The sequence below is a fragment of the Cyprinodon tularosa genome, unplaced genomic scaffold (assembly GCF_016077235.1).
Source record: "Cyprinodon tularosa strain WSP-4 unplaced genomic scaffold, ASM1607723v1 ctg211, whole genome shotgun sequence".
Classification (NCBI taxonomy): Eukaryota; Metazoa; Chordata; class Actinopteri; order Cyprinodontiformes; family Cyprinodontidae; genus Cyprinodon; species Cyprinodon tularosa.
Window position 1 is genome coordinate 1,279,609 of NW_024038781.1, and position 26,170 is coordinate 1,305,778.

Here is a 26,170-nt window from a genome sequence, read left to right on the forward strand (position 1 = left end):
GCTTTCGCCTGATAAATTGTGGTTTGCACCTCTTCATGTTGGAGGAGAGTTCCTGCTTCAAATGAGGAAATTCAAATATCTCAGGGGCCTGTTTTTGAGGGAGGAAAGATTGGAGTGGGAGATTGCCAAACGGATTGGTGTGGCTGCTGCTGTAATGCAACAAAGCAAAAAGAGTCTCTGCTGCAACTGCTGCTGCTGCCGCCTGTTCTTTGATAAGCAGAGGATGACGAGTATAAGTAATTTAAACTGTCAAAGATATCTAGGCACGCTCCAACATGCCACAGAGGCATGTGCTTTTATAATCTACACCTTGGTACTCACATCAGTTCTTTAGGGTCAATAAAAGTAGAGCTTCAACCAATGCTGATTCAAAATCAGATCCAGTACATTCAGTAAACGTGTGGAGGGAACCAAACGGAAGCATAAATGCAACAAATGTGCAGCAAATTGTCAAAGTAATGCCCAGGATATGTAGACTACTGTACACCTAAAGACATCAATCTATACCCATCATTTGAAAAGAAATTGTGATTTTGGGAAGAATTTCCTTTTAAAGAATAAAGTAGTGGGGAAAACACCAAACAATTAAAAACATTTAGAAGGGAATAAACATGTCTAGATATAAAGAACACTTGGGAGAGAATCTAAAACCCTAAATCATTCACAATAATTCATTTCTATGCTTTAAAACTAGGGTGTTAAAATGGTATTAAAATGCTTGAAAGAGTAAGATTTGTTTTAGATACTATTGTTAATGCACTATTAAGTTTAGCAGTCAGTGTGCATATTTTTCTTTGCAGCCCAATAAAAAGCCTAAAACTGCACTGTAATGTAATGCAAGCTCACGGAAATGTGACTCTTATCAGCTGGTTTCTATCCCTTACTTCATCACTGTTTTTTTCCCTCTACACAGTACCAAAAACCATGCAATCAAACAATTTCAAAATAATATGACTTATGTTTTCCATATGTGCCCTTTTTAACAATGGTACACAGACTGTCAATACAAATGCAGCAAAACACAAAGAGTATCAAAACAGAGATCGATTATGCTTTAACCTAAAATTGTCTCCTTAATTTAACAGTATAACAGTCATCTAGATGTCAAACTTCAATTGCTTATAATATGGTTCAAAAAGCCTACAATCATGCCAGTTGCTGTACAGTTATTTTTAGCAGCAGAATATAAAGCCTTATAAACAGACGTGTAAGTCATGCAATGTGTTTCATAGTGACTAAAATTAACTTTCCAATCATATTTGAAGTATTAACTTTGAGCGTATTATTGATCTCAGGCTTCACCTGCCTACGTGACTCAGATTATTTTAAGTAAGCGTAAATCCTAAAAGTATGTGGTTGTTTATTTGTTAGAAACAACCTCTATTACTCTGATCAGCTGTCAGGAAGTTTCCACGTGTCATAGCAAGTGTTCACCATGTCCCAAAGCGACCCAGATAGCACTTCTGTCTGCCTTTGTGGGCCAGGCAGCTTGAGAGTAGCTTTCCAAATGAACTTGGAAGAGAAAGGTGTTCAAATTAAGCCTCTAATTATGTCAAATGATGGATCTGTCCTCTGCTTATGCTGTCCCACAAGGCACCTTTAGGTGAGAACGTCCCACAGAACTTTTTTCAGCAAAGGGATTTAATGCGACAATCATGAGAGGACTCAGCTCAAAATGCTTGGCGTAATACTCTCTCTCGATGGCTAGCAGGCAAAGCACTGCACATTCTGATTTGTACTGCTCAGCTAAACCAACCAACGCAGCGGACTGCTGGAAAATGAAAGAAAAAAAATTGGCAGTGAAATTAAATAGTCCTGTTATCTTTGTATCTGTGCTTATTTTGAGACTTGGCAAGTTTGCTCAATCCAAGATTTCCAATCTAACACCCAGAACATTAAAACATAAATAGACCATAGAAACCTCTAGAAGAAAGGGGTTTCTAATGCCTCTTGGTTACAGAAATCAGAACATATTAAAAGATTTAAAAAAAAAAAAAAAGGAAAGAGGAACTGTCAAAGAGAGAGGGACTTTTAAGCTGCAACAAAACTGCAAAAAAAAAAAAAAAAAAACAGAGCTGGTGTGAACTTCTGATAAAGACCTTACTGGCTTTTTCCTCCATGGACAAGGTGGGTTCAGGCAGACAAATTTTGAACTAAATTATGTAATTTAAATCTTATTCCTCTAATCTGATTCAATGTAATCATGTTTTATTTCAACCCCAAACTTTGCAACTTTCTGCTTGGTCGTAACAACATCTTACAGAATTAAAACTCCACCATAGTTCTTAATAGAGAGCAGAGCTAAAGGGAAGCGATGCTGTGGTGCTGATACATGCAGTCAGAATAAGACAACATCCGTAAAGCGGGTGTAAAATAATATTCAAACTGACAATGTAAAAATGTATTATAAAAGGTATAGTGGAGGATGTTCTTTTTCCGGGTTGATCGTCAAAATAAGTGGTCCTCCTAATTTTCAATCATTCTGCTGATATGTTTACGCAAGACCGTCCTACGTGCTCGTCCCCATTTTCACATTTTCGCGGTGAGTCTGACATTGTGGAAAGTAAGCTTGTATGAGCGATGCAAACAGCAACTTTTAAACAGAGCGTGCATGAAGAGAAATGGGCTCTCACACACGTTTAAGAGGCGTTCCCTCTCGGGTGCGGGGACAGGGTTGTGAATGTGTATTTTTTATTTTAAGTGGTCTTTTCAAAAATTTGCAAAACTCCTCCACTATACCTTTAATGCTTTACAACATAAATCAATGTTTGAGATACCTGTCTTTAAGTACAGAGTAAAGACGCTCTTTTACTTCAAGGGAGACCTCTTGTCAGACTTGCCACCCACTGTGTTACGCATACATTACAAAGCTCAAACCAATTTAAAAAAATATACCTGCCATCAGTTTTGACAAAAAATATTTTTAAACACCATAAAAAATGCAACAAATGGCTAACATTAGGATAGCTTGTGTTGGCATCAGAGCAAACTATGGCCTAATAGAACTTTGTATCTTATTTTATCAAGATGTCATGATCATGATTCTACACTGATTACCACCCTAAATGGCAAATGGTAAATGTACTTATATAGCGCTTTTTCAAGTCGGAGAACTTGATCAAGGTCAACCATTCACACATTTATGCACACATTGACACACTGATGGTGGCAAAATACCTTGTAGCCACAGCTGGCCTGGGGCTAACTGACAGAAGCGAGGCTGCCGTACACTGGCACTACCACTCCCTCTGACCACCATCAGTAGGCAATGCAGGTGAAGTGTTTAGCCCAAGGAAACAACAACACTGAAGGCCAGGGCTTGAACCAGCAACCCTCCTTCATCCTACGCCACTGTTGCCCACAAGCCAAAAAAGAGCTGAGCTGTCATACGCAATTAACAGAAAAGTTAAGGTACCTTTTTACGCTGATTATCAAACTCTGGTGAGTATATATGGAAGTATTCTTGCTTCTGCATTAGTGGAATAAGATCCCGTTATGTAGATTTCTTTAGCTGTTTCTGTAAAAACAATTACTCAGCAAGAGGAAGTACAAGCCGTGGCAGTTCCTACCCTGAAAGGGCAGATCTGTTGCCTTTTTGAACTACTTTGTGCTGTTTTCTATTAACTTCCCAACTTATTGTAAAATAAACAACGTGGCTAAAGACTAAAGTTAAATATGTTTGCAATAACTACAAAGAGAAAGGTCTGACAGTATACAACGAAGGGATCCAGCATTTAAGATTTAATCGACCTGCTTATGAACACATTAATAGTGATGACTGAGAAAGTAATACACCCAACATGTTTAAGGTCCTCACGTCAGCATCAGTGTAGGTATCTGAATCAGGGACCCCTGCAGTCACAAACCTATTTTGGTGGCCTGCTAACTTAGAAGATTGCCTCTCAGTGGCTGTGGTGCCTGAAGTGTTTCTCTAGGTTTTGAATCTGCAGAGTAATGCAGTAATGATTTTTGTGGGAGGTAAATTTGCAGCTTGCAGCAGTAATGGCATTCCATAGTGCTCTACTAATTCAGCACCTCTGCACATACTTACTCTAAGATGAATAACCAAAATGCAGACATTTTTTGGATCTTGCATACATATGGCCTGATCTGCAAAGATTTCAGACGAACGGTGCTAAACTGTGTGCAATGTTTACAAAGTATGTGCAATGAATGGCCATATTAGAAGTGATCTACGAAGATCGCTGTGCAAATTTTAAGATGAACAAACCAATTCGGTTCATCCCATTAAGATGAGCAGATTCCATGTCCAAGAGGAAATTTTAGATTGTCTGTAAAAGAAGACGAGGTTTAAAGCCATAGAGATGGACGTAAGTCTGGTAGTTATAAGTGAAAGTACGTAATCATAATACTAAATACAGTAGTGGCCATTTAAAATTTCCCCACTTTCCTTGATGGGCCCTTGGCTGGTCCCCCTTCAATTCATTTTTAAACATCAATATTTGTACCAAAATATTCTTGTTGTCATGATTTGTGGACAGTAATAGATTAAGAGAGGCATCATCTCCTGGTGACACCCAGTAATTCAGTGAAAGGGTGGATTCAGATTAAACAAAATATGCAAGAGGGGGTAATTCCAGTGGATGGAAGTTGGAGGGGATTTCGCTGGGAGTTGGAGGGAAGTGGGCTGCCATTCAGCTGGCCTTTGACTGGGAAGGGCCATTATGAATGAATTATGAATCCAAGTGCCACTAACAACAGTAAATGAAATTAAGACATTGCAAACCTCCCCTCCACCGATGTCTCCACCCCACATGTAAGACTCTTAGGATGTTCTATTTTTTATAAACATGTAATAATATTTGAGTTCATTTAAGTTTTCAATTGGGTTTAATTTTATATAGACTGTAAGCCATCTAGCTGCATTAATTTTTGCTGGATTGGTGTAGAGCACAGGTGTCAAACTGGTTCCAGAAAGGGCCATGTGGCTGCAGGTTTTCCTTCCAACCAAAGAATAGCACATCAGACTCCATTCATATCATCAAGTCATCATGTTCAGATTGGACACCCTTGATGAGTGAGTAACTGGAGTCTGGTGTGCTATTGCTAAACTGTTTTGAAGAAACTGCCATCTTAGTTGAGTTTCCGATTGGCAAATCGCTCTGTACGTGCTAGATGTTAACATTTACATATCCTCCAGCTATGGATTTTGTGTGGTTTGGTCATTAGAACAATTTTTTCACACTCTGCAAGCGCAAATTGCTTTGCACCTTCTTTGGAGATCTGCTTTGCACAAACAAACTTGTATTTACCTGTTTTATAACACACAAATCTTCTGAGGATCAGGCCAGATGGCAAGAAGTGGAGGACAGGGCAGAAATGCTTGATTTGAGCTCAGAGATGCCACTAGTCCATTTTTTACACATTGATATCAGCTATGAATGTACATTAACACATTTTATGGGTGTCAAAATGTCCTTCCACTTTTCAATCTGTTGTGCTACTATCTAAACACTAAAAGTGTCCACACTAATGTTTCTCTCTTTTCCTATACCAAGACATTCCCAAAGGGGATAATCAAAGAGGGATGTCAAAGGCAAAGTTCAATAAGATTTATTTTTTTTATCTATATCCGCACAAATTACGTTTACTTAACAGTGACTTATTCCATATTACTCCAAACAGAACAGCTTTTTTAAACATTTACCAATGTAACACATCAAATGAAGCGCTCATTTTATTGATTTACTTTGTGCAGTATTGGCTGTGGAAAATTAAACTGGGAAACAAGAGCTCATCAACCCTGTGTACACAGCTGGTGAATTTATGACTGTCTGGTAATCAGAAGACATCTACATGTGCACCACAAACACTGTTTTCATCCCAGTCACTTAACTGCCCAATGGTTATTAGCTTCAGCGTTCAGTCGGCACCAATCAAAGTGATTTATGAGGTCACAAGTGGGTAAATTGCCACTCGTATCTTCTGAAGATCTAGATTGTGCTGTTGAAGTGTTCAGTGATTACACTCAGAGGGGGAATCTAAACCTGGCTCAATCAAAAAGACATAAATAAAAAGACAATTAGCTGATTGGTTGACATTAGCATAAAAATTATGCTCATACGTTAGATCTGTAAGGATATTTTGGCTCACTAAAAAATTATTAAACCATGTTAAAAAAGTTTACTTCCATTTTAAACTGTGATAACAAGATTAGTTTACTAACATACCATAATAGATGTTTGAAATGCTGTAATTGGTAATATATTTGATTTCTAAATATTATACCCAACTGCATTTATTTTCACTTTATCTCTTTTCAGGAACTAAAACACATTTTTGCAGCAGAACATAGTTGGCAATATCTTGTAGACCTATAACGTTAAGATAAAAAACAACTATAAAAATCTGCTTCATAACAGTACAGGTAAAATATATTCAGCAGGAGGTTTCAAGACTTTAATTTTTCCAAAAAAATAAAAAAAAAGCCCTTAATCAGGAGAACGATCTCTAAAGCTGCTTAATATCCAAATGTAGTGGATAGAATGTCATTTATCCATTAGCAAACCTGAATAATGGGAAACTAAGACATGACCATAATGAAAAAATTGTGCAAATACAATTATCATTGTATTGGTATAAAGATTATCTGTCCATCTTATGAAACAAACCATCCCAAACTGTGTAGAAGTTTTTTTTATTATTATTATTAATATTATTCTACTTTTATTCCCCACAATCCTAATATGTTTAAGAATCTCTTTACATTATAGCAACGCCTGCTTTGTAGCAAAAATGGACGTACATTTATTTTTGCAGGTCAGTTTGCACCTGAATTTCAGAAATACTAAAAAAGAAACCAAAGCTGCAGCTGCAGTTGAGTTTTGGAATTTGGAAAATCCATTTGCACCTGCTAAAAGCGGATTTGTATAATTTCCACCTATGAATTTGCACAGTTTGTTCATAAGTATATGATCTGCACATTGAGGAAGATAAACGTGCAAAAAAAGATTTGCAGGTGTTTTCTGTTGAATTGCAAAAGCAATTCCCTTTGGGACTTCTTTGAGGATCCACTCTGCATCTATAAAAATATTTGCACTCGTTTCTTCTTAATATGGTAGAGTGGATACTTTTGCAAAAAACTATTATTTTGTCATATCAATTAAACTTGGTCAGTGGGTAGATAAATACAAAAAAGACAATACAATTACAGCCACCTACCTAACATTACATAGCTTAGGTATGTAAGTAGCAAAACTGAGTTTAAGTTTGCAGGAGTAGCTCCTTCATCTCTTAAGCAAAGGAGGAATTGAGTGAACCCTGATTTTTGTTGGCTGTTGATGTTGTGGTTTAGGTTTAGTGCATTCTAAGTAGAGCAAAAAATTACTTTCCAGGCTTAAAGTGGATTAAACAGTATTTTGTGTCACTCACTTCAAAGCAAAAAGTCATAGTTTTTTTTAGCAGAGTTAGGGCTCAGGAAGATTTTTCTTAATCTTTCATTTGTTCAACTGAAACTCAAACCCTTCAGAACTGCTGGGAAGTTTTCGATTACCCAATGTCACAAAAAGTAACTTTGGATAAAATGAAATGCCTCCAAAAAAAACTTTCTCATCTGTTTGTCACAGTGAACATCTGCTACAGTCTCAAGTCTTTCAGTTTTCTTCCAAAAAGCCACAGATTGTCAGATTTAGGTCTAGAGTGACCTTAACTAGGCCGGTTATAAAAAACATTTTGGACCTAGCCTATTAGCTTGTATATCTGGGGACATTTTACTCCTAAAGGAGATCTCTGCCTTAATCTGCACTAACCACCTTCTATGCAAAACAAAATAATTTCCTCATCACATTGTTGGAAACACTATGATGGACTGGTGACCTGTCCATGTTGTGCCCCGCCTCTCGCCCGTAGACAGCTGGAGATAGGGCACCAGCACCCCTCGCGACCCCACCTGGGATTAAAGCGTGTAAGAAAATGGTTGGATGGATGGATTGTTAGCAACACTCCAACATTACTTATTTCCCTTGTTTTGCACATTTGTCCATGTTTGTGCCTCCTGCTTAAGTTCTGGCACACTAAAAAAAGAGTTTCTTATGGCTTAACATTTCCTTTTTTCAATTCCCTGAGCCAGAAAAGATTAATGAAGTGCTTAGCAAACCTTTATCTTGTCAATATTAACCCACCTGAGCTAAATACATTTGCAGTGCCTCCAGAGGTACCATCTTCATCTTTCACTGAAAGAAATGCCATGAATGTTTGTACGATTTCATTTTTAAAGGCATGCAGAGTAACTTTTGGCCACTAGGGGAGCTATACCTGTAACTTTCATGTCTACAGGTGCTGGTCATAAAATTAGAATATCATGAAAAAGTAGATTGATTTCAGTAATTCCATTTAAAAAGTGAAACTTGTATATTATATTCATACATTACATACAAACTCATATATTTCAGATGTTTATTTTGTTTAATTTTGATGATTACAAATGACAACAAATGAAAATCTCAAATTCATCATATCAGAAAATTAGAATATTGTGAAAAGGTTCAAAATTGATGGCCCCTGGTGCCACACTCTAATCAGCTAATTAACTCAAACCACCTGCAAAAGCCTTTAAATGGTCTTTCAGTCTAGTTCTATAGGCTACACAATCATGGGGAAGACTGCTGACTTGACAGTTGTCCAAAAGACGACCATCGACACCTTGCACAAGGAGGGCAAGACACAAAAGGTCATCGCTAAAGAGGCTGGCTGTTCACAGAGCTCAGTGTCCAAGCACATTAATAGAGAGGCGAAGGGAAGGAAAAGATGTGGTCGAAAAAAGTGTACAAGCAAGAGGGATAACCGCACCCTGGAGAGGATTGTGAAACAAAACCCATTCAAAAATGTGGGGGAGATTCACAAAGAGTGGACTGCAGCTGGAGTGAGTGCTTCAAGAACCACCACACACAGACGTATGAAAGACATGGGTTTCTGCTGTCTTATTCCTTGTGTCAAGCCACTCTTGAACCACAGACAGCGTCAGAAGCGTCTTGCCTGGGCTAAAGAGAAACAGGACTGGACTGCTGGTGAGTGGTCCAAAGTCATGTTCTCTGATGAAAGTAAATTTTGCATTTCCTTTGGAAATCAAGGTCCCAGAGTCTGGAGGAAAAGAAGAGAGGCACTTCATCCACGTTGCTTGAAGTCCAGTGTAAAGTTTCCACAGTCAGTGATGGTTTGGGGTGCCATGTCATCTGTTGGTGTTGGTCCATTGTGTTTTCTGAGGTCCAGGGTCAACGCAGCCACATACCAGGAAGTTTTAGAGCACTTCATGCTTCCTGCAGCTGACCAACTTTTTGGAGATGCAGATTTCATTTTCCAACAGGACTTGGCACCTGCACACAGTGCCAAAGCTACCAGTACCTGGTTGAAGGACCATGGTATCCCTGTTCTTAATTGGCCAGCAAACTCTCCTGACCTTAACCCCATAGAAAATCTATGGGGTATTGTGAAGAAGAAGATGCAATACACCAGACCCAACAATTCAGAAGAGCTAAAAGCCACTATTAGAGCAACCTGGGCTATCATAACACCTGAGCAGTGCCACAGACTGATCGACTCCATGCCACGCCGCATTGCTGCAGTAATACAGGCCAAAGGAGGCCCAACTAAATACTGAGTGCTGTACATGCTCATACTTTTCATGTTCATACTTTTCAGTTGGCCAACATTTCTATAAATCCTTTGTTTTTATTGGTCTTCAGTAATATTCTAATTTTCTGATATGATGAATTTGAGATTTTCATTTGTTGTCATTTGTAATCATCAAAATTAGACAAAATAAACATCTGAAATATATGAGTTTGTATGTAATGTATGAATATAATATACAAGTTTCACTTTTTAAATGGAATTACTGAAATCAATCTACTTTTTCATGATATTCTAATTTTATGACCAGCACCTGTAGTTGCCAAAAGCAACGCAGAACTGTTGCAAAAGTCCAGCAGACCAGCGGCAGAGCTCCAGTGAACAGCTTTTGTTTGTAGCCTGCTGGCTTTCTCTGCCTAAATTTTGCTTCTACTAAACATAGAAAATAATAAGAAATATATATGTCACTATATTAGGAGCAAAGTGTTAACTTACCAGTCTAATAATAAAGTTGAGAAAAGAGAATTTGTTTTACATCCGGCTTCTTCTTTCAGCCTTCACCAACGAACAAACTCCTTTCAAATATTGACTTGTTTTTCCTCGCACATAATTCCTTTCACGTTTTCTCTATTTAGCCTCCTCAGGAGGTTTAAACTTTTTGCTTGCCTCAGGCATGAGCAGTAGTCGAGCAGACGGAAAAATCTTGGATCTAAAGCCTTATCCTGCCTTCCCTCATCTGCCTGGTTCTGATCTCCTGTCTGTTCTCTGACCTCCTGGACTTCAACGTCTGGTAGTCTCTGGTTAATGCAGGCTGCGTTTGGATGGCAGCTAACTGGAACCAATCTTGTCGTCTGAACACGGACTGAACTTTAAGACCAGGTTAGTGACTAACACGTGTGGGCGACAATGGCGTCGGATGTAGGATTTTGCCCTGAAATTGAAGGATTGACGGTTCAAGCCCCAGCTCTGACTTTCAGTGTTGTTGTGTCCTTGGGCAAGACACTTCACCTGCATTGTCCACTGATGGTGGTCAGAGGGCCCGGTGGCACCAGTGTACGGCAGCCCTGCTTCTGTCAGTGAGCACCAGGGCAGCTGTGGCTACAATGTAGCTTGCCACCATCAGTGTGTGAGTGTGCGCGTGAATGTAGAGTAAAGCACTTTTTCAAGTCTCCTGACTTGAAAAAGTGCTATATAAGTACATGCCATTTACCATTTACGTTCATAATCATCCTCAACCAGATAGGCATGGTTACTAACCCGTGCTCTCTCCCTGCATAGGTTCCTACCTTAGACACCCTCCCTGTTTCCTGTAGATCTGTTTACTTAATAAAAGTTGTTGAGAAATACAACTGTCTGTCTGCTTCAAAAAGTGGGTCCTCCGTTCTGAGTCTTGACAAGAAATGAACAGCAGGCAGCTTAACCGATTAGATTTGATAACTGATTTTTTTATTGGTGCAGAGATAACAGCCTGATTCTGAACGTGGAGAAGATGAAGGAAATCATCGTTGACTTCAGGAAGAACCGGCCTAACCACGCTCCACTGCTCATCAACAGCTCAGCTGTAGAGGTGGTTAGCAGAACCAAATTCCTGTGGGTGCAAATCACAGACACCATCACCTGAACTGTAAACACCACCTCACTGATTGAAAGGGCACAAAAGCGCATGTACTTCTTGTGGAGGATGAGGAGAGCCCACCTGCCCCCACCCATCCTCACCACCTTCTACAGAAGCACCATAGAGAGCGTTCTGACCAGTTGTCAGTGTGTGCTGTGGAGGCTGCAGCGCCTCAGACTGGAAGAAGGTTAGAAGAGTGGTGAGAACAGCAGAGAGGATCATCGGGGCTCCTCTCTACTCCATTAAAGACATTTCATCCGGGGCGTGCAGGTGGAACAGATGCACTTAGGCCTCAACAAGGCTGACCAAGGTTCGAATCCTTTGGTTCTTTGCTGCATGTCTCTCCCGCTCTCTCATACCCCCTTTCCTGTCAGCCTACAGTAGAAAAAATGAGCCACTAGTGCTGCAAAAACCAAAAACCAAAATCCCAGCGCTGCGTGTCACGAGCCCGTAACATCATCAGTTACCCCTCACACCCCCACCACGGACAGTTCTCCCTGCTGCCCTCTTGAAAGAGACTTCGATGCATCCGATGCAGGTCCAGCAGATTCAAGAACAGTTTCTTCCCCACTACCATAAGACTGCTGAATTTTGTATAAAAATTGGATTTCAAAAAAAACAAAAAAACAAACAAACATGAATGTTGAATCTGTAACTAATATACAGTCGTATGTTTACATCATCATTGCTGCTTACCTTTATCAAGGCTGCACTTTAAAAAAATGAAAATGTCTTGAGAGCTGTACTGAACGAAATTTTTTTTGTATGCACTCTGTGTGTACAAAATGACAATAAAGTCTGTCTACGTGTAGATTTGCCATTTTATAAGTATAATCATAGCTGTACAACAGAGTTTTGGACACTTCTCTCATTCCTTCTGTTTGAAGTGAGTTTGGTGGTCCTTGTCAGGGGGATGGTGTAACGCTTCATCAGGAAACACATTTCAGCTCAGTGACACAGGCAGTAAACAGAGGGGATCAATCCAACTGGAAACGTGGGGTAAATTGAAAGAAATGGTTTGTAACAAGACCCCATCCTAATCTTATCTGTCAGCTGCTTCACAGAGTAGGAAACTAATCTATTGTCTTAAACACTATCAAAATATTTGTGCTGTTATAAAAGTCAGAGGAGATGCAGCAAAGCACTAAATATTGCTTTCTTGTGTAATTGTTTTACCATGTTTGAGAGGCAGCATGTTTCTACTATAACATCCTCTGTCCTTCTCTTTCAAGGATATCTTACAAAGCACAAATTATCCCTATATGGTGGATAATATCCTGGACTTATTTTACACAATCAAACCTCCAGGACTGCTAACTTCATATTTTCACCTTATTGTAAATTCTGAAGTAAAATACTGTTAATATGAAGATTTTCAAACTGATTTGCAACAATATAAAAATGTATCACTTTAATATCAGTGCAATGCAAGCATAGCGACTGGCAAAACTCTACAACCTTGTTGCCTTAGTAACATGATGGCACTGCAGTGGTTGCATGTTTATTTCAGGCCGTTTTCTTCAATGTGGCAACAGTCAGACCAAACAAATGGCTTAAAACAAAACCCTTTTCACTGGATGGGTCTGCAAAATAAACACAAAGAACAGCTCCTGCTGGAGCTTTTAAAGATCAACCACTGCAGGCAGCTTACTGGAACCAGTAAGCTGCAGCCTCATTGGTCAAAATGGGACAGTGTATTGACCACCCTCTTCTTTATGCCTGATCAACTTGATACACAAACCCCAGAAATAGCAAAGCTTACAAAGGCCCAAATATTATGTAAAGGACATGTTTCTAGGCCGGCTTAGAACTGTTTTTTGAAAACAAAGAGCTGGTGATTAAGATGTTCATTAATGATGTTGCATGGTAGTAATGGTAATTTAGAGATCAGAATGTCCTTTGAGGAGATTTTCAGATTTGCTGTTTTTTTATTCATAGCAATGACACAATAAGAAGGATTAGTCAGGTATGGGAAACTTCTAGACCAGGGGAGGGCAATTTCAGTTCCTGGGTGCCAGTATCCTTAAACTTTTAGATCCATCCTTGGTCCAACACACCTGAAACAAATGGCTTAGTTACCTCCTCGGTATGCAGTCAGTCCTCAAGAGTCCTCTCAATCATCTAAGTACTTGATTCAGGTGTGTTGAACCAAAGCCACATCTAAAAGTTGCAGGATACCAGTCCTAAGGAGCTGGAATTGCCCACCCCTGTTCTAGACCAAAGAAAGTTATAGTCAAACAGAATAAAAGAGTGTGCATCTTAAGATAGAGAAAATAGAACTGACAAGATGTGAGTTGGTTCTATTGTAAACCTAGTAATTTTGTTTCAAAGTAGAGTATCTGATTAGGATGGCTATTAGGTATTCATTATGTTTATTAAATTGTCAACCTAAGAAAGTTTTTCTAAGGTGGCGGATATTTTTTTCAAATTGCATTCTGGAACATTAACCTGGTAATAGTAAAAGTCTATTCATTTTGTGTGATGGATGTGTGGGGTCCGCAGATATAATAGCTACTTTTTTCCTGCACCCCAAAATCTTTAAAGTCACTACTGAAGGGAAGGCCAGCCCCAATGACCCTTCCTTTTGGACCTATCCTGTTTATTTGTTTAATAAGCCAAACCCCAAGGAGATGAGACATACTGAATGACAGCATTGCAAAAGATGACTGGCAGCTGCTGTTGAAGGTTGTATCTCTTAAGTTGTTACATGTAAAGTCTGCTGATGTTCTATGCGTCGGTATCACTGAAGATGGGTAAGGAAAGCAGTGTGGGGTGGAGTGTCCAGTTTTCTCTGAGGTTTTCTGACTGCATTAGAACTACATGATGCAATTTCTGTCTACATGCAGAGTTACCATCCTCTTGGATCATAGAAATTAAAGTGGGGCAATCTGCAAACTTCAGGAGTTTTAAAATCACCTTTACAGAGAAGCAGTCTTCTGTGGACGGTAGCTAGGTTTCCATTACAAATGTGTGTAAAACTATGTCGATATTCTGGTAATTTTGAAAAGGCACATTTTTGCAACTACGGTATTTCCTTTAAATAAAAAAATAAAATTGCACATGAATACGTTTGTTCACTCAATAACTAAGAAAAGAACAAGGAAGTAGCAGATGTAAACATAAAATCTATCCATATTTCAGCCACAGCTCTAGTGGACGCCATTTTCTTTTTACTACTTCTGATATTCTTCTTTATCTCTTTAACAAGGCAGTAAGGTACAGTTGCTGATCATGTGACGTGTGCAGAAAATGCTATTTCTTTTTTATTTTATTTCAATGTTTCAGTATTTTCCTAATTACAGTTTGCACAATTTGATGATTGAAGGAAATTCAGCTAGAAAAGTGGAGAGAGAACACACCCCTAAAGTGCACCAGTGCTAATGTTTCCTTATCTCTTGTGGGTTGTTGAATATCTGAAGATTGGGGCCAGTTGGTTATTACAGGATCAAACACTCAAGGAGGAAAAACAATTAGGCATCTGGCGCTACAAGGCCCTGCTTAGTGTTTTTTAGTGCATGTAGGAGGTCAGATTAAAGAGGGGTGTTTTTAGTGGGGCTGTTGTTGCGGGATGCAGGTAGACTTTGTAGGGAAGGAGGAGTAAATTGTGTTTTTCAAAAGGGAAAGGTTGTAAAGGTTGTCATTATCAACCCATCTGTGTTCCTTATGAAATAAGCTTACAATAACCTTCCAATGGTAAAATGTCCATGCTGCTGCCAATACTTCCTAAATCTAACATGTTCTATGTTAAGCAGAGTCTGAAAGCAAAAAAAAAAGCAAACTAGAGCACATTTGTTGGCTCTGTTTAGCCTTCCTGTTACTTGCTGGGAGTAATGCTCCCTCTCACCACGTGAAGGTCACAAAAACACTTTATAGCCAGAGGCTCCAAAAATATTGAAATTCGCTGGTTCTTGCAAGCCAATCACTAACTAGTTAATTTTATTCTGCAATTCTCGTATTCCTTAATCAACTCTTTCATCAAAACAACTCAAATAAAATTCTTAATTTCTTGCTTCACATGAATAACCTCAAACAAAGACAATACATTTCAAGCTTAAAACTGTCTTAATTTTTTTTCATTAGAAAAGACAATGGTGAACTTCTGGATGGAACAACTGAATAGTGCTTCAGAAGATTTTTTTTAGAAGAGATCTGATCAGATCTTTGGCTGTTGTCAGTTTTAGTTAGTCTTTGACTCTAAGCAATTAAAGCTTTTTTTTTTTTTTTTTTTACACATCATCAAATGCAAAGCAATTTAGTATTGTGTGGCCTGGGTGTCCATCAGGTCTTGATTCAAACTGTGGTGCTGCATTTTTCATCCATGCAGTTCCCTAACTGGCCTCCATTTTAGATCCCATACCTCTGGAAAATAAGACATACTAAGCAACACTCAGTAATTTACACTGAAGCAGAACCTGAAGTCTGTGAATCCCAAAATCCAGAGGTTGCATTGATAAATTACTATATACTGTTAAAATAGCAGAACAAGTTGTTTAACAGGCTGCGGATGTTTAACAGATAGAAAGATGAATGAATTTTATTAAGGGCAAAGAACAGTCTGTCAGGTTTTCTTTTTTAGGATATTCAGTAACAAAGCTTTTATTTTATTTTATGGTTTCCTGGGAAGTAAAGTAAAGTCCAAAAGTATCTGCTTGGACAGAGCAAAGTATGGTGTTTTTTGGAGTATTCTACCTCTGAGGAGGAGATTTAACATAACGGGGGAAAGAATGCAAGGACAGGGAGTGCAGAGGCAAAGATGGAACAAGCACTGCAATGCTGACCACTGCAGATTCATCCATCCAGAAAATGTTCAACTGCTCCAGCTTCAGTTAAGTCATCTATGGAGACTGATTACACCTATAACCTCAACGGAGAACAACTTTACTTTACACATGACACAAAAAGCTAAAGTAAGCATGAGTGAGTTTATTTCCTGGTCCTCCTCACAGTTTCTTTTGGCTGCTATTTTCCTTTGGAATAACAAACATCATAACTAAAAAGCTCAGCATCTCGTGCATCTCACCATAAAATAAAAAAAGAAAAGCTGACCCGCCTGGAAGTAATTCGGTTATCCCTATACTGTCATTGTTTCTTTAATTCATACAACCTGAACCCATCTTGCTTTCAAAGGTAAAATGTTAATATGCATCTTTTGAAGAGAAGGAAGTATATATATTTATCTGATCTGTGTAAAGAAAAGACAAGCTGTATTTTTAAAGATACACTCTAAAGAACCTACAGAATTAAAATATATTGTCTTTCCTTTAGAGGGAAACTAGCCTGAATTTAAAACAAATTAAGGAGTTAGTGTTAAACATGCAAACAAGTAGAACAGGTAGAGCAGCTTTCATGCAAATCTGTTCTCCCCAAAAACATTTCCACCTTTGTTCTGCAGAAAATATTGCACGTACAGTGACCAACAAACACAACCAAAATGGAAGCAATATAAAAATACATATTTATCTAGTTTAAAAATATATTTTTTCTCAGCATATTAAATGAAATGTTCATAAAAAGCATTTCAAACTCTATTCAGCAGTACAAGTCCCACTTTTAGAATAATAAAACTGAGAAACCCTGTCCTTAACTTATTAAAAATATTTATTTCTTCTTATTAGTTAATAAAGAAATTATAAAATATAAATGATTTTTATCATTCACATCTTAGAAATTAACAGCATAATTTCTGCCCTAACTTTGGTTTTAAACACTGCAGAGGAATACAGAGTTTTACACAATTAAACAAGTCTTTTGGATTTAAGAAAATAAAAGAAAATCTTAAATTTACCAGTCAGGGACCAGTAATTTTTGTTTCATTTGCTTAAAAAAAAAAAAATAAATAAATTTAAAAAAAAATTGAAACCTCATCTAAAACATTAGACCCTAAAATGAGAGCTGGTAAAATGCTCCGCTCATATATTTTACTGGGGAGGCATCATATCTACTCAGATTTCTTGTATGGGAAATATGAAATAACTTTGTGCACCTGTTAACATGGTGCAGGGTTATCGCCTCCCCGCACATTCAGTGGTGAAATGTGCGAACCTGCAGGAACAAACTCACACAGCACTGGTGCGCCCCGCTGTTCCACCCCGGATCAGCTGCGCTCCATCTGACGCTCAACAATTCACACCAACACCGCAACACTTGATTCTCATCAGGTAAATAAATATCTTGGCTTTAAGACACCTTTTTTGGTTACAAAATGAAAATTCGCTACTACTTCTTGCGCGCCCTGTAAGAGGAATCGTGCGTAATTTGGATAAAATCCCGACACCTCCTGGTTATAAAACATAAGAAAAAATGTCCTACCTCACTCATGGTGGAAAGTATGGTAGAGGTTTCACTTGCTTCCAGTAGGTTGGATGGAGATGGAGTTTCAGCCTCAGCGGTCTTTATTAAAAGAGCGGCTCGCCGCGGATGGAGCAGCTTTATAAAGTGTTGAGCCCAACTCCTCCATGTCATCACATCACTAATAAACCAATGGGAGCGCCGTGGGCAAATCCGTCTCCCAAGTCACCACCCAACTTCTCCAAGCGTTCACGCGTTGCTGTGTAAGCTTTTTTTTTTTTTTTTTTTTTCATGGTGATCAGCCAAATGGAGCGGCTCTGTGCTGCTGATGAACAGCCTCTTGCTCCTACGAGGCATTTCATGCACCAGGCGCCATGTCATCAGTGCAAACTCTTATCTCCCAGAGAGCGCGTGCAGTTCTGTCATTTCCACATGCACTGTTTTCCACTGCGTGGGTGTGAACACTTCAAAAATGATTTCATCTGCCTTATGAATAAAAGAATGCATTGTTTTATGTTGGTTATCTGCAATAATTATTAGTTTCTCATTCAAGTACAACCAAAAACTGTTGACAGGATAACACACTGAGTATAGATTTTAATATGGAAAGGATATCAGGTTAGGCTCCAGTACTCAGAGGTGTCAAGTAGCGAAGTACAAATACTTTGTTACCGTACTTAAGTACACTTTTTAGGTATCTATAACATCCCAAGTTCCAAAAACTAATTTCAGGGAGATGCTTATACCACCACCCCACCCCCCAGCAAAAAAAGAAACACACACATACTTTCATGGGACTTCAGCATACAGTTCACCTCCCCATGGTGTCATCGCTCCTCATCATGGCCGGTTCTAGACAGGGGCCAACAGGGGCCGGTGCCCCTGTAGATCATGTCCTGGCCCCTGTTATTGTCATGTTTTGGTTGTGGTCCTAAATACAGAGGCAGAGAGGCTGAGGAGATTTATTGCAGTTTAATGATGAAAACAGCAAACAAAGCCAGGAATCGAAAAATCCAACTAAAATTGTAAAGCAAACCAAAACCATGGCGATATCGGGGGAAACCTAACAGGTGAAGCCAGGTTGAGACGAGGTAGGAAGACAACAGCATGAGAAGCCAGCAACGACAAGGAGTGACAGCAGAGGGAGAGTATATGTAGCTGACTGAGACAAAGGCAGGGCTAACGAGCGGATAAGGAGCAGGTCTGAGTGGAGACAACGAGAAAGCCAAGGGGAAAGAAAAACACACAAGAGGGCAACAGAGGACAACAACAAAAAAAACCTGGGAACTAACATAACTCTAGAAACTACAGCAAAATAGGAATTAAAACTGGAAAACATGGAACAAAGTAAAGCACAACAGAACTAAGACCATGACAGTTATGGCCCCTGTACTAAAGACACAATACTTAAAAGAAATTCTATTGATGGTATGCGCTGGTTACAGACATAGCAACTGATAGGCCCTTTGGATCTATTTCATTCCTTTTCTTTACAAATTCTGTTTAACTAATTATTCAAAAACAATAAGGTGATAGCTTCAGTGGTATTGAGATAGGATCCCAGTTTTCATCTGCTAAATGTTTTTTTTTAAAACCAAATAGAAAAAAAAATGCTCTAATTTTTACAGAAGAATTTAACAGTTTTTCTTGAATTCTTATCTAAATTTTATAGAAAATGGTAGTTTTAACTAAAATTAAGTCAAAAATATTCAAAATTCCTATATAATTAATGTATATTGACCTCATAAGAAATAGAATTTTTATTGAACCTTATTGTAAAGAAATTTCACTTCATGTAGCTCTCTTAATATATTTGAATCTCTTGCCCTGATTATTTCATGCTCTTCTGTGCCCCCATGAAAACACGCTGGCCCCCTCCTGGCCCCCTGGTACATTTGGTCTAGATCCGCCACTGTTCCTCCCCTTCACTAGACGTGATATACTTTAGTATATTCTGCTGTAAAATTAGTCCGATATTTTAATTTTTCACTTGAGTATTCAATCTCTGCCGTTTCACATGATGCACAGCTTTGAGTGGTAACTAGGTGAGAGTCAGTGGCGGCCGGCCCATAGGGGGCGCTGGGGCACCGCCCTCCCTGATAAGAAGAGAGAAACGTAAAATATATTTTTAGAAAGTAACTCATAAATGTCAGTTTTACTCTCTAGACTGTGTACCTATAAGCAAAACAAATTATATAAACTACATTTCCCTATCTACTGTCATTAATTTGTGGATTTCCACAGACAGACTCCTACCGTCTCTGTTCTGGGGGCTGTGATCAGACTGACCCACATTTGCAGAGAATCTGTCAATTATGTACTATTGCTAGGTGAATTTAATGGCCAATCAGCGTCTCGGAACTTTATGGTATTGGAGCGCTGATAATACTGCGCTTTAACAGGCTTCTGAACCCAAGTGCAGGTGCAGACAATTAGAGGGAAGATGGCGAATGTAACGAACGAGATGCAGCTTCCACCAAATTCGGTGAGATCCTTATTTATCTACCCGTTTGCCAGAAGAACATCCTTGTTGTAGGATATGAACATTTCATGTCATGGTTATTGTGACTGTGACGAATCCACCTCGTCGCTTAAAACAACCTCTCTAACTTTGCGCGCCACACACACATTCCTGTTATACTGTGTTTGTGAGGACCAATACACTCGCGCTGAGCCCAGTAGCTCCATGAACTTAAAACACACAAGCTGTTCCTGGTTACCTGCTGGCGTATTGAGGGTGCACACTTAATATTTCAGTGGGGTTAGCCGTGTGTGTGTGGGTGTGTGTGTGGGTGTGTGTGTGTGTACGTGTTTATGCTATGGGGACTTGTCATCTTCAGTCTGGCTGCGTCTTTGCTGGGTTCAAACCCAGCTTGGTGTAATTGAATAAGTCAATGAATCTGTGTAAAATAATTAAGTTGTAAAAATTATTTGTTTTTGTACATCAATTGTTTGTGGAGGTAATATATGGACAAAACTGATTTATGAGAAGAAATCAGAAATAAGAGAGCCTGAGGGTAGGGGCTTAAACTATTTAATGAGGGCTGTGGGAAGAAAAGCGGCAATTTTTGTTTTCTGTTTCTTTGTTACATTGCTGGTAACTGGAGGGAGGCTGAGGCCCAGAGTATCTTGTATATGTTTAGTTTCTTTTGCACCCTGTTTTGAGTTTTTGAGCACAATAAATCACCAACACCGGTAACCCGACTGAGCCTGGATTCTTGGAGGCCAAAGAACCCCGTCACAGTGACCAAAATCATCACTGTTAGTTATTATATAGTAAATTAAATCATTACTGTTAAATTGTATGAATTGTCCAATTGTTTATTTGAATTCTTATTCCGGATTAGTTGGAGACATACACTAGGCTATATCAGCCCCACCAAAAATATTTTTCACCAGCCGCCACTGGTGAGAGTAACCCAAAACTTATCAGACTGATCCAATCAGCTCTCTGACATCCAGTCAGACCAGTCAAACCAGTCGCCCAGAACGCTCACTGAATAGAGAATCGCTTTGGACAGATACGCTGCACCGGTTTCATCAACAACCTCCTCCGCACACCCCGCTCTCTCTTGTTGTCTGCGCAATCTCAGTAGTTCTAATCCGCACATGATGCCAGAATTATTGCTCTCACTCGCATTAAAAAAACGGCATAGTCCAAAACAATTTATCAGACTCACGGGCATCCGTGAACAACTATGTATATCAGGGAGACTCCCGGAACTTCCGGGAGACTTGGAATGCCTGCCATACTTTACTCCATTACTTATTATTCTTCCTACTTCTGACTTCTACTCATTACATTTTCACACAGGTATCTGTACTTTCTATTCCTTACATTTTTAAAACAAACGTTACTCGTTACTCTTGGCTTCAGTTTAATGTTTATAAACATTTATTTCAATCATGTACGCCATCCAATGCAGATCATTGGCACCATCCACATCTAGTGAAAACCAGTGTAATTGGATGAGTCATATAACGCAAACACTCATTGGTTAGCGATTCGTCAAATTTGTGCAGACGCCAAAGGAAATCATCAGAAGCAAGCAGGTGTTCTTCAAACGGCAAACGTGCATTGTCTATGACATGCTACAATGTCAGATTCAGAAAAAAATGCCAAAATGTCTGAAAGGTCGGACACAGGCGAGAGCGTATCAGGAGATGGAGACCAACAAGACCTCCCTCATCCTTGGTCCTATCTCAAAGAATTTTTTTGAAATTAGAAAAATGTAGCTTTTAATTCATATAGTGGCATCTGGCTGTTTTTTTAAAAGTTACTTTATACTTTTATACTTTAAATAGTTTTTGGAGCACATACTTTTTCACTTTTACTTGAGTAAAGAGGTCAAGTTGATACTTCAACTTTTACCAGAGTGTTTTTAAACTGCAGTATCTATACTTATACTTAAGTAACAAATGTGTGTACTTTTAACACCACTGCCAATACTAGAGCATCCGAGGACATAATTTTTGTTCCAGCTGTATATTTAAAGGTGTCCGCTGGAATTTGAACCTGCTTCTCTAGCCTTATTCCTGCAGCATGTTTTGTTTGAAGATCGCCCTCTATTTTTATGCATTTACATTATCTTCCCATTCACTGTGACCAGCTTCCCCGCTGACCCCCAAAGTTTCACCAGGCGGTCTTGATTTATTGTCATGTTTGCTTTGAGAGTTTGCATTCTTCTTCCAACACTACAAGGGCCAGTTTTCTACATGACAATAACTTTCAAGTCAACAGATTAACCTGAGGTGTGGATTTCCATTGCTTCACCAGTTACCATGGGTCCCTTGACATTTTCTTTGATTATTTCTCTCCATGGGTGAACAGCCATGCCGGGGCTTTCCCTGACAGGGTGCAGACCATTAGGCAGAGTAATAGTTTAACACACCTATCTACAGCTTCTCTAGTGTAACCCTACCATTACAAATAAATTAGAAAAAAAAATCCTAAAGGCCTAAATCATGATAATTTAATGGAAATTAAAATGAATCAAATTGAGAAAAAATATTTTAACAATTAGATGTGGTTTATTTAACACAAGATCTTTCTCTTTGAAAAGTTTGTTAGTTAATGACTCTAATGTGATAATCAAATTACTTACTGAAACCTGGCTGAAACAATACAATTACAATTACACTGTAAATGAGGCAACTCCCTCCAGCTGTTTAAAATTTGATATGCTCAGAATTTCTTGGCAAGGGGTAGGAGTAGCATCAATCTTTCAGTATGACTTATTGATTAGTCCAAAGCCAATTAGTTACAAGTCTTTTGAACATTTAACCCTTAGTTTCTCACACTAAACTGTAAAGCAACAAATCCTCTTCTGTTTGTAACTTTGTGTCACCCACCTGGTTTCTACTCTCAATTTTAGATCAGTTTTCAGAGCTTATTTCTGATTGAGTGTTTAGTACTAAATACTTAATACTAAATAATAAACGTCATTATTGTGGGGGATTTTAACATTCATGCCGACATTGTAGGTGATGGCTTAAAGGCAGTCTTTAATTGTATCTTAGACATGTTTGGCTTTGTTCTAAAAGTGCATAGTCCCACAAATTCTCATTTTCTCACTTTGGACCTCGTGCTAACATTTATTTTAAATAAATAATAGTATTTCCTCACTACCCTATCCTATCTGTAAATGTTTTTCTGCTCTTCATACTTACTTTAACATAGTTAAACCAACCCTATTTTACTGGGATTCCTTTTAAATAAGATTCTATTAGAAATAAGAATGTTGGCATCCAACATAATTGCTCAATCTCTAGAGGGTGGGGCAGCAGTTGAGCTGAATTGCCTCCATAAAGTGCCTTAAGATGTTATGTATTGTTTATTTGCACTATTTTAATGAACTGAATTGAATTGGTAGGTTAGTTATAGGTAATACTGTTTTCATTTTATATGATATAATCATATATATGACTTTCAAAGGTTAGGATATTTCTTACTATCCAACTTGGGTCTGTTATCCTTAGTCTGTCTATCTTTTACTCATTGGTCACACAAAATTTCAATTATTTGATGTTTAGATTTGTAATGTGTCTAAATATTAAGAAAGTTAATGTGGCTTAAATGCTTTTCAATACTTTGCTGATTGCCTTACAGTTGCACATTTACAAGGACGTCATTTTGTCTATTAAAGTTAACTAGAGCATAATAGGCCAATTAGGTTTTCCAAAACAACAACATCTTGAATTTATTGCATCAGTAATGCCTGAGCTTTGTGTTTACTCATTTTCCTAATTGAACATGAAAACATTGCTGATTTTTGCAGAGGGAATATTAATTCAGTGAAACCATAACCCAGCCCGTCTTTTTCCTTTTTTTATTCACACATTTGCTGATACTTTGCACTTTTAAATGACTGATATCAGAATCCCTGACTAATTCAGCAACCTAAAGTTATTGTCAGGTTACTGACAATACTGTAATTTTATTTGCTAAGAACCCTAGCGAGACATCAAAAACGATCATCTAAAAGTGTCACCTCTGTACCACGTCTAACATTTTGTCGTGTTATGCCATTAAACCAAGCAGAAAAAAAGATTGTTTATACAATAAAGCTATTTGATCCAGTTTAACTCAGAGGTTGAATATCTTTAGTTTTTAAACTTAACAGGAAATTCCCTTGAAATCAAAATTCCAAGTAATTAAGTAATAGTAACAATTTATTACTTGCACTTAGCTATTTGTCTATTCTTCGATCTATCGATCTATCGATCTATCTATCTATCTATCTATCTATCTATCTATCTATCTATCTATCATCCACCTATTACTCCATCCATCCATCCATCCATCCATCATCCACCCATTACTCCATCCATCCATCCATCATCCACCAATTACTCCATTCATCCATCTATCTATCCATCCATCCATCCTTTCATCCATCCATCCATCCTTTCATCCATCCATCCATCATCCACCCATTCATCCATCCATCCATCCATCATCCACCCATTACTCCATCCATCCATCCATCCATTCATCCATCCATCCATCCATCCATCATCCACCCATTACTCCATCCATCATTCATCCATCCATCCATCCATCCATCATCCACCCATTACTCCATCCATCCATCCATCCATTCATCCATCCATCCATCCATCCTTTCATCCATCCATCCATCCATCCATCATCCACCCATTACTCCATCCATCATTCATCCATCCATCCATCCATCCATCATCCACCCATTACTCCATCCATCCATCCATCCATTCATCCATCCATCCATCCATCCATCATCCACCCATTACTCCATCCATCCATCATACATCCATCCATCATCCACCCATTACTCCATCCATCCATCCATCCATTCATCCATCCATCCATCCATCCATCATCCACCCATTACTCCATCCATCCATCATACATCCATCCATCATCCACCCATTAATCCATCCATCCATCCATCCATTTGATAATATATCTAATTGATAGCAAAGGCAAATAATGTGGAAAAAAATATGAAGCATATCCCAAAAGTTGGTACAAAATACTCAAGGTAACATTTGTTTGATTTGAGAACCATGGATGTAAATGGATATTGATTCAGACAAGACTAGTGTTTTCTCAAAGCTGTGATGTAAATGGAAATTGAAGGTTGTGCCGCCTATATGGGCTGCTACTGGAATGCCAGGAAGTCCCTATGGAGTTCTGATGGATGGAAAAAGAGGAAAGCGATTACACACAAATCATGTCTGCTGCTCTGACCTGACCTGTGTGTGGCTCTATGTAACTGTCAGAGTGTGAAAGCTTGAGATGGCTGAAACTGGCTTTTGGGCTGTGTGGTGTGCAGAAATAGTTTGCTAAATTCCTCTGTGTAGGATATTTCAGGTTGAGAGGAAATTATTTTCTTTTGCCAAACACACCAGATGGTGTTGGGGTTTTAGTGGAAGCTTATGAAAGTTAGCAAGACAATCTGGAGAGGCAAGCAATGTAGCATCACAGCTTAATGTCTGAATGTTCAAAGCTCCAATTTTAAAGTCATCTGCATAGTGGAAAATTCTGGACACAATATAAAAGGGTGCTGTTGTTTCCTACCAGTTTTGTTGACATGGTGTGTCTGTAACAGATTTTAACCCATCTCCAGATAAAACCAGACATTACCCTGTACTGTACAAGTATACACATTAACATTATTTTAACCTTGCCCTATAATAAACTGGTGACCTTTCCAGGGTGCACCCACCTACCACCTATAGACTGCTGGAGACTGGCACCAACCACATCATGATGACCCTGACGGATAAGTGGAAGATGGATGGGTAGACGTTGCTTTTTTTCTGAGATTTAAATGTGAGTCTGGTTTATTATCAAACTAAACTTTTCTAATTTCTAAGACTATTTAGATTTGGTCAGGGGAAAATAATAAGTTAGATGCTTTCTACAAATGCAAATGTTTGCATTGTAAGAATAATATGCCAAATAAGATGTTGAATTAAATGATCTCATGGTTTATGGGAGCTTCTTAAAGCCGTATTCATTATATTTAATGGGTTGTGTTGGCCTAGTGGTTAGAGCAGTTCGCTTTTGCTCTGAGAAGGTTGCAAGTACCTAGTTCGATTCCCACATCCTCTACTCTGGGTTCCTGGGAAAGACCCTTTACCCAACACTGCTCCCCGGGCACTGCGCAGTGGCAGCCCACTGCTCCCCAAAGG

The 26,170-nt window shown here is 38.7% G+C and overlaps 1 protein-coding gene across 1 annotated transcript in view; it reads right to left on the bottom strand.

The window, feature by feature from the left end:
- pcp4b (Purkinje cell protein 4b) overlaps positions 1–17,680 on the bottom strand; it is a 69,211-nt gene extending 51,531 nt beyond the window's left edge. The window contains exon 1 of the mRNA XM_038285529.1: positions 17,513–17,680. Within this exon, the coding sequence (XP_038141457.1) occupies positions 17,513–17,665 (153 nt within the window). The 5' untranslated portion in view covers positions 17,666–17,680. The remainder of the gene's footprint in view (positions 1–17,512) is intronic.
- Positions 17,681–26,170: the final 8,490 nt, after the last annotated feature.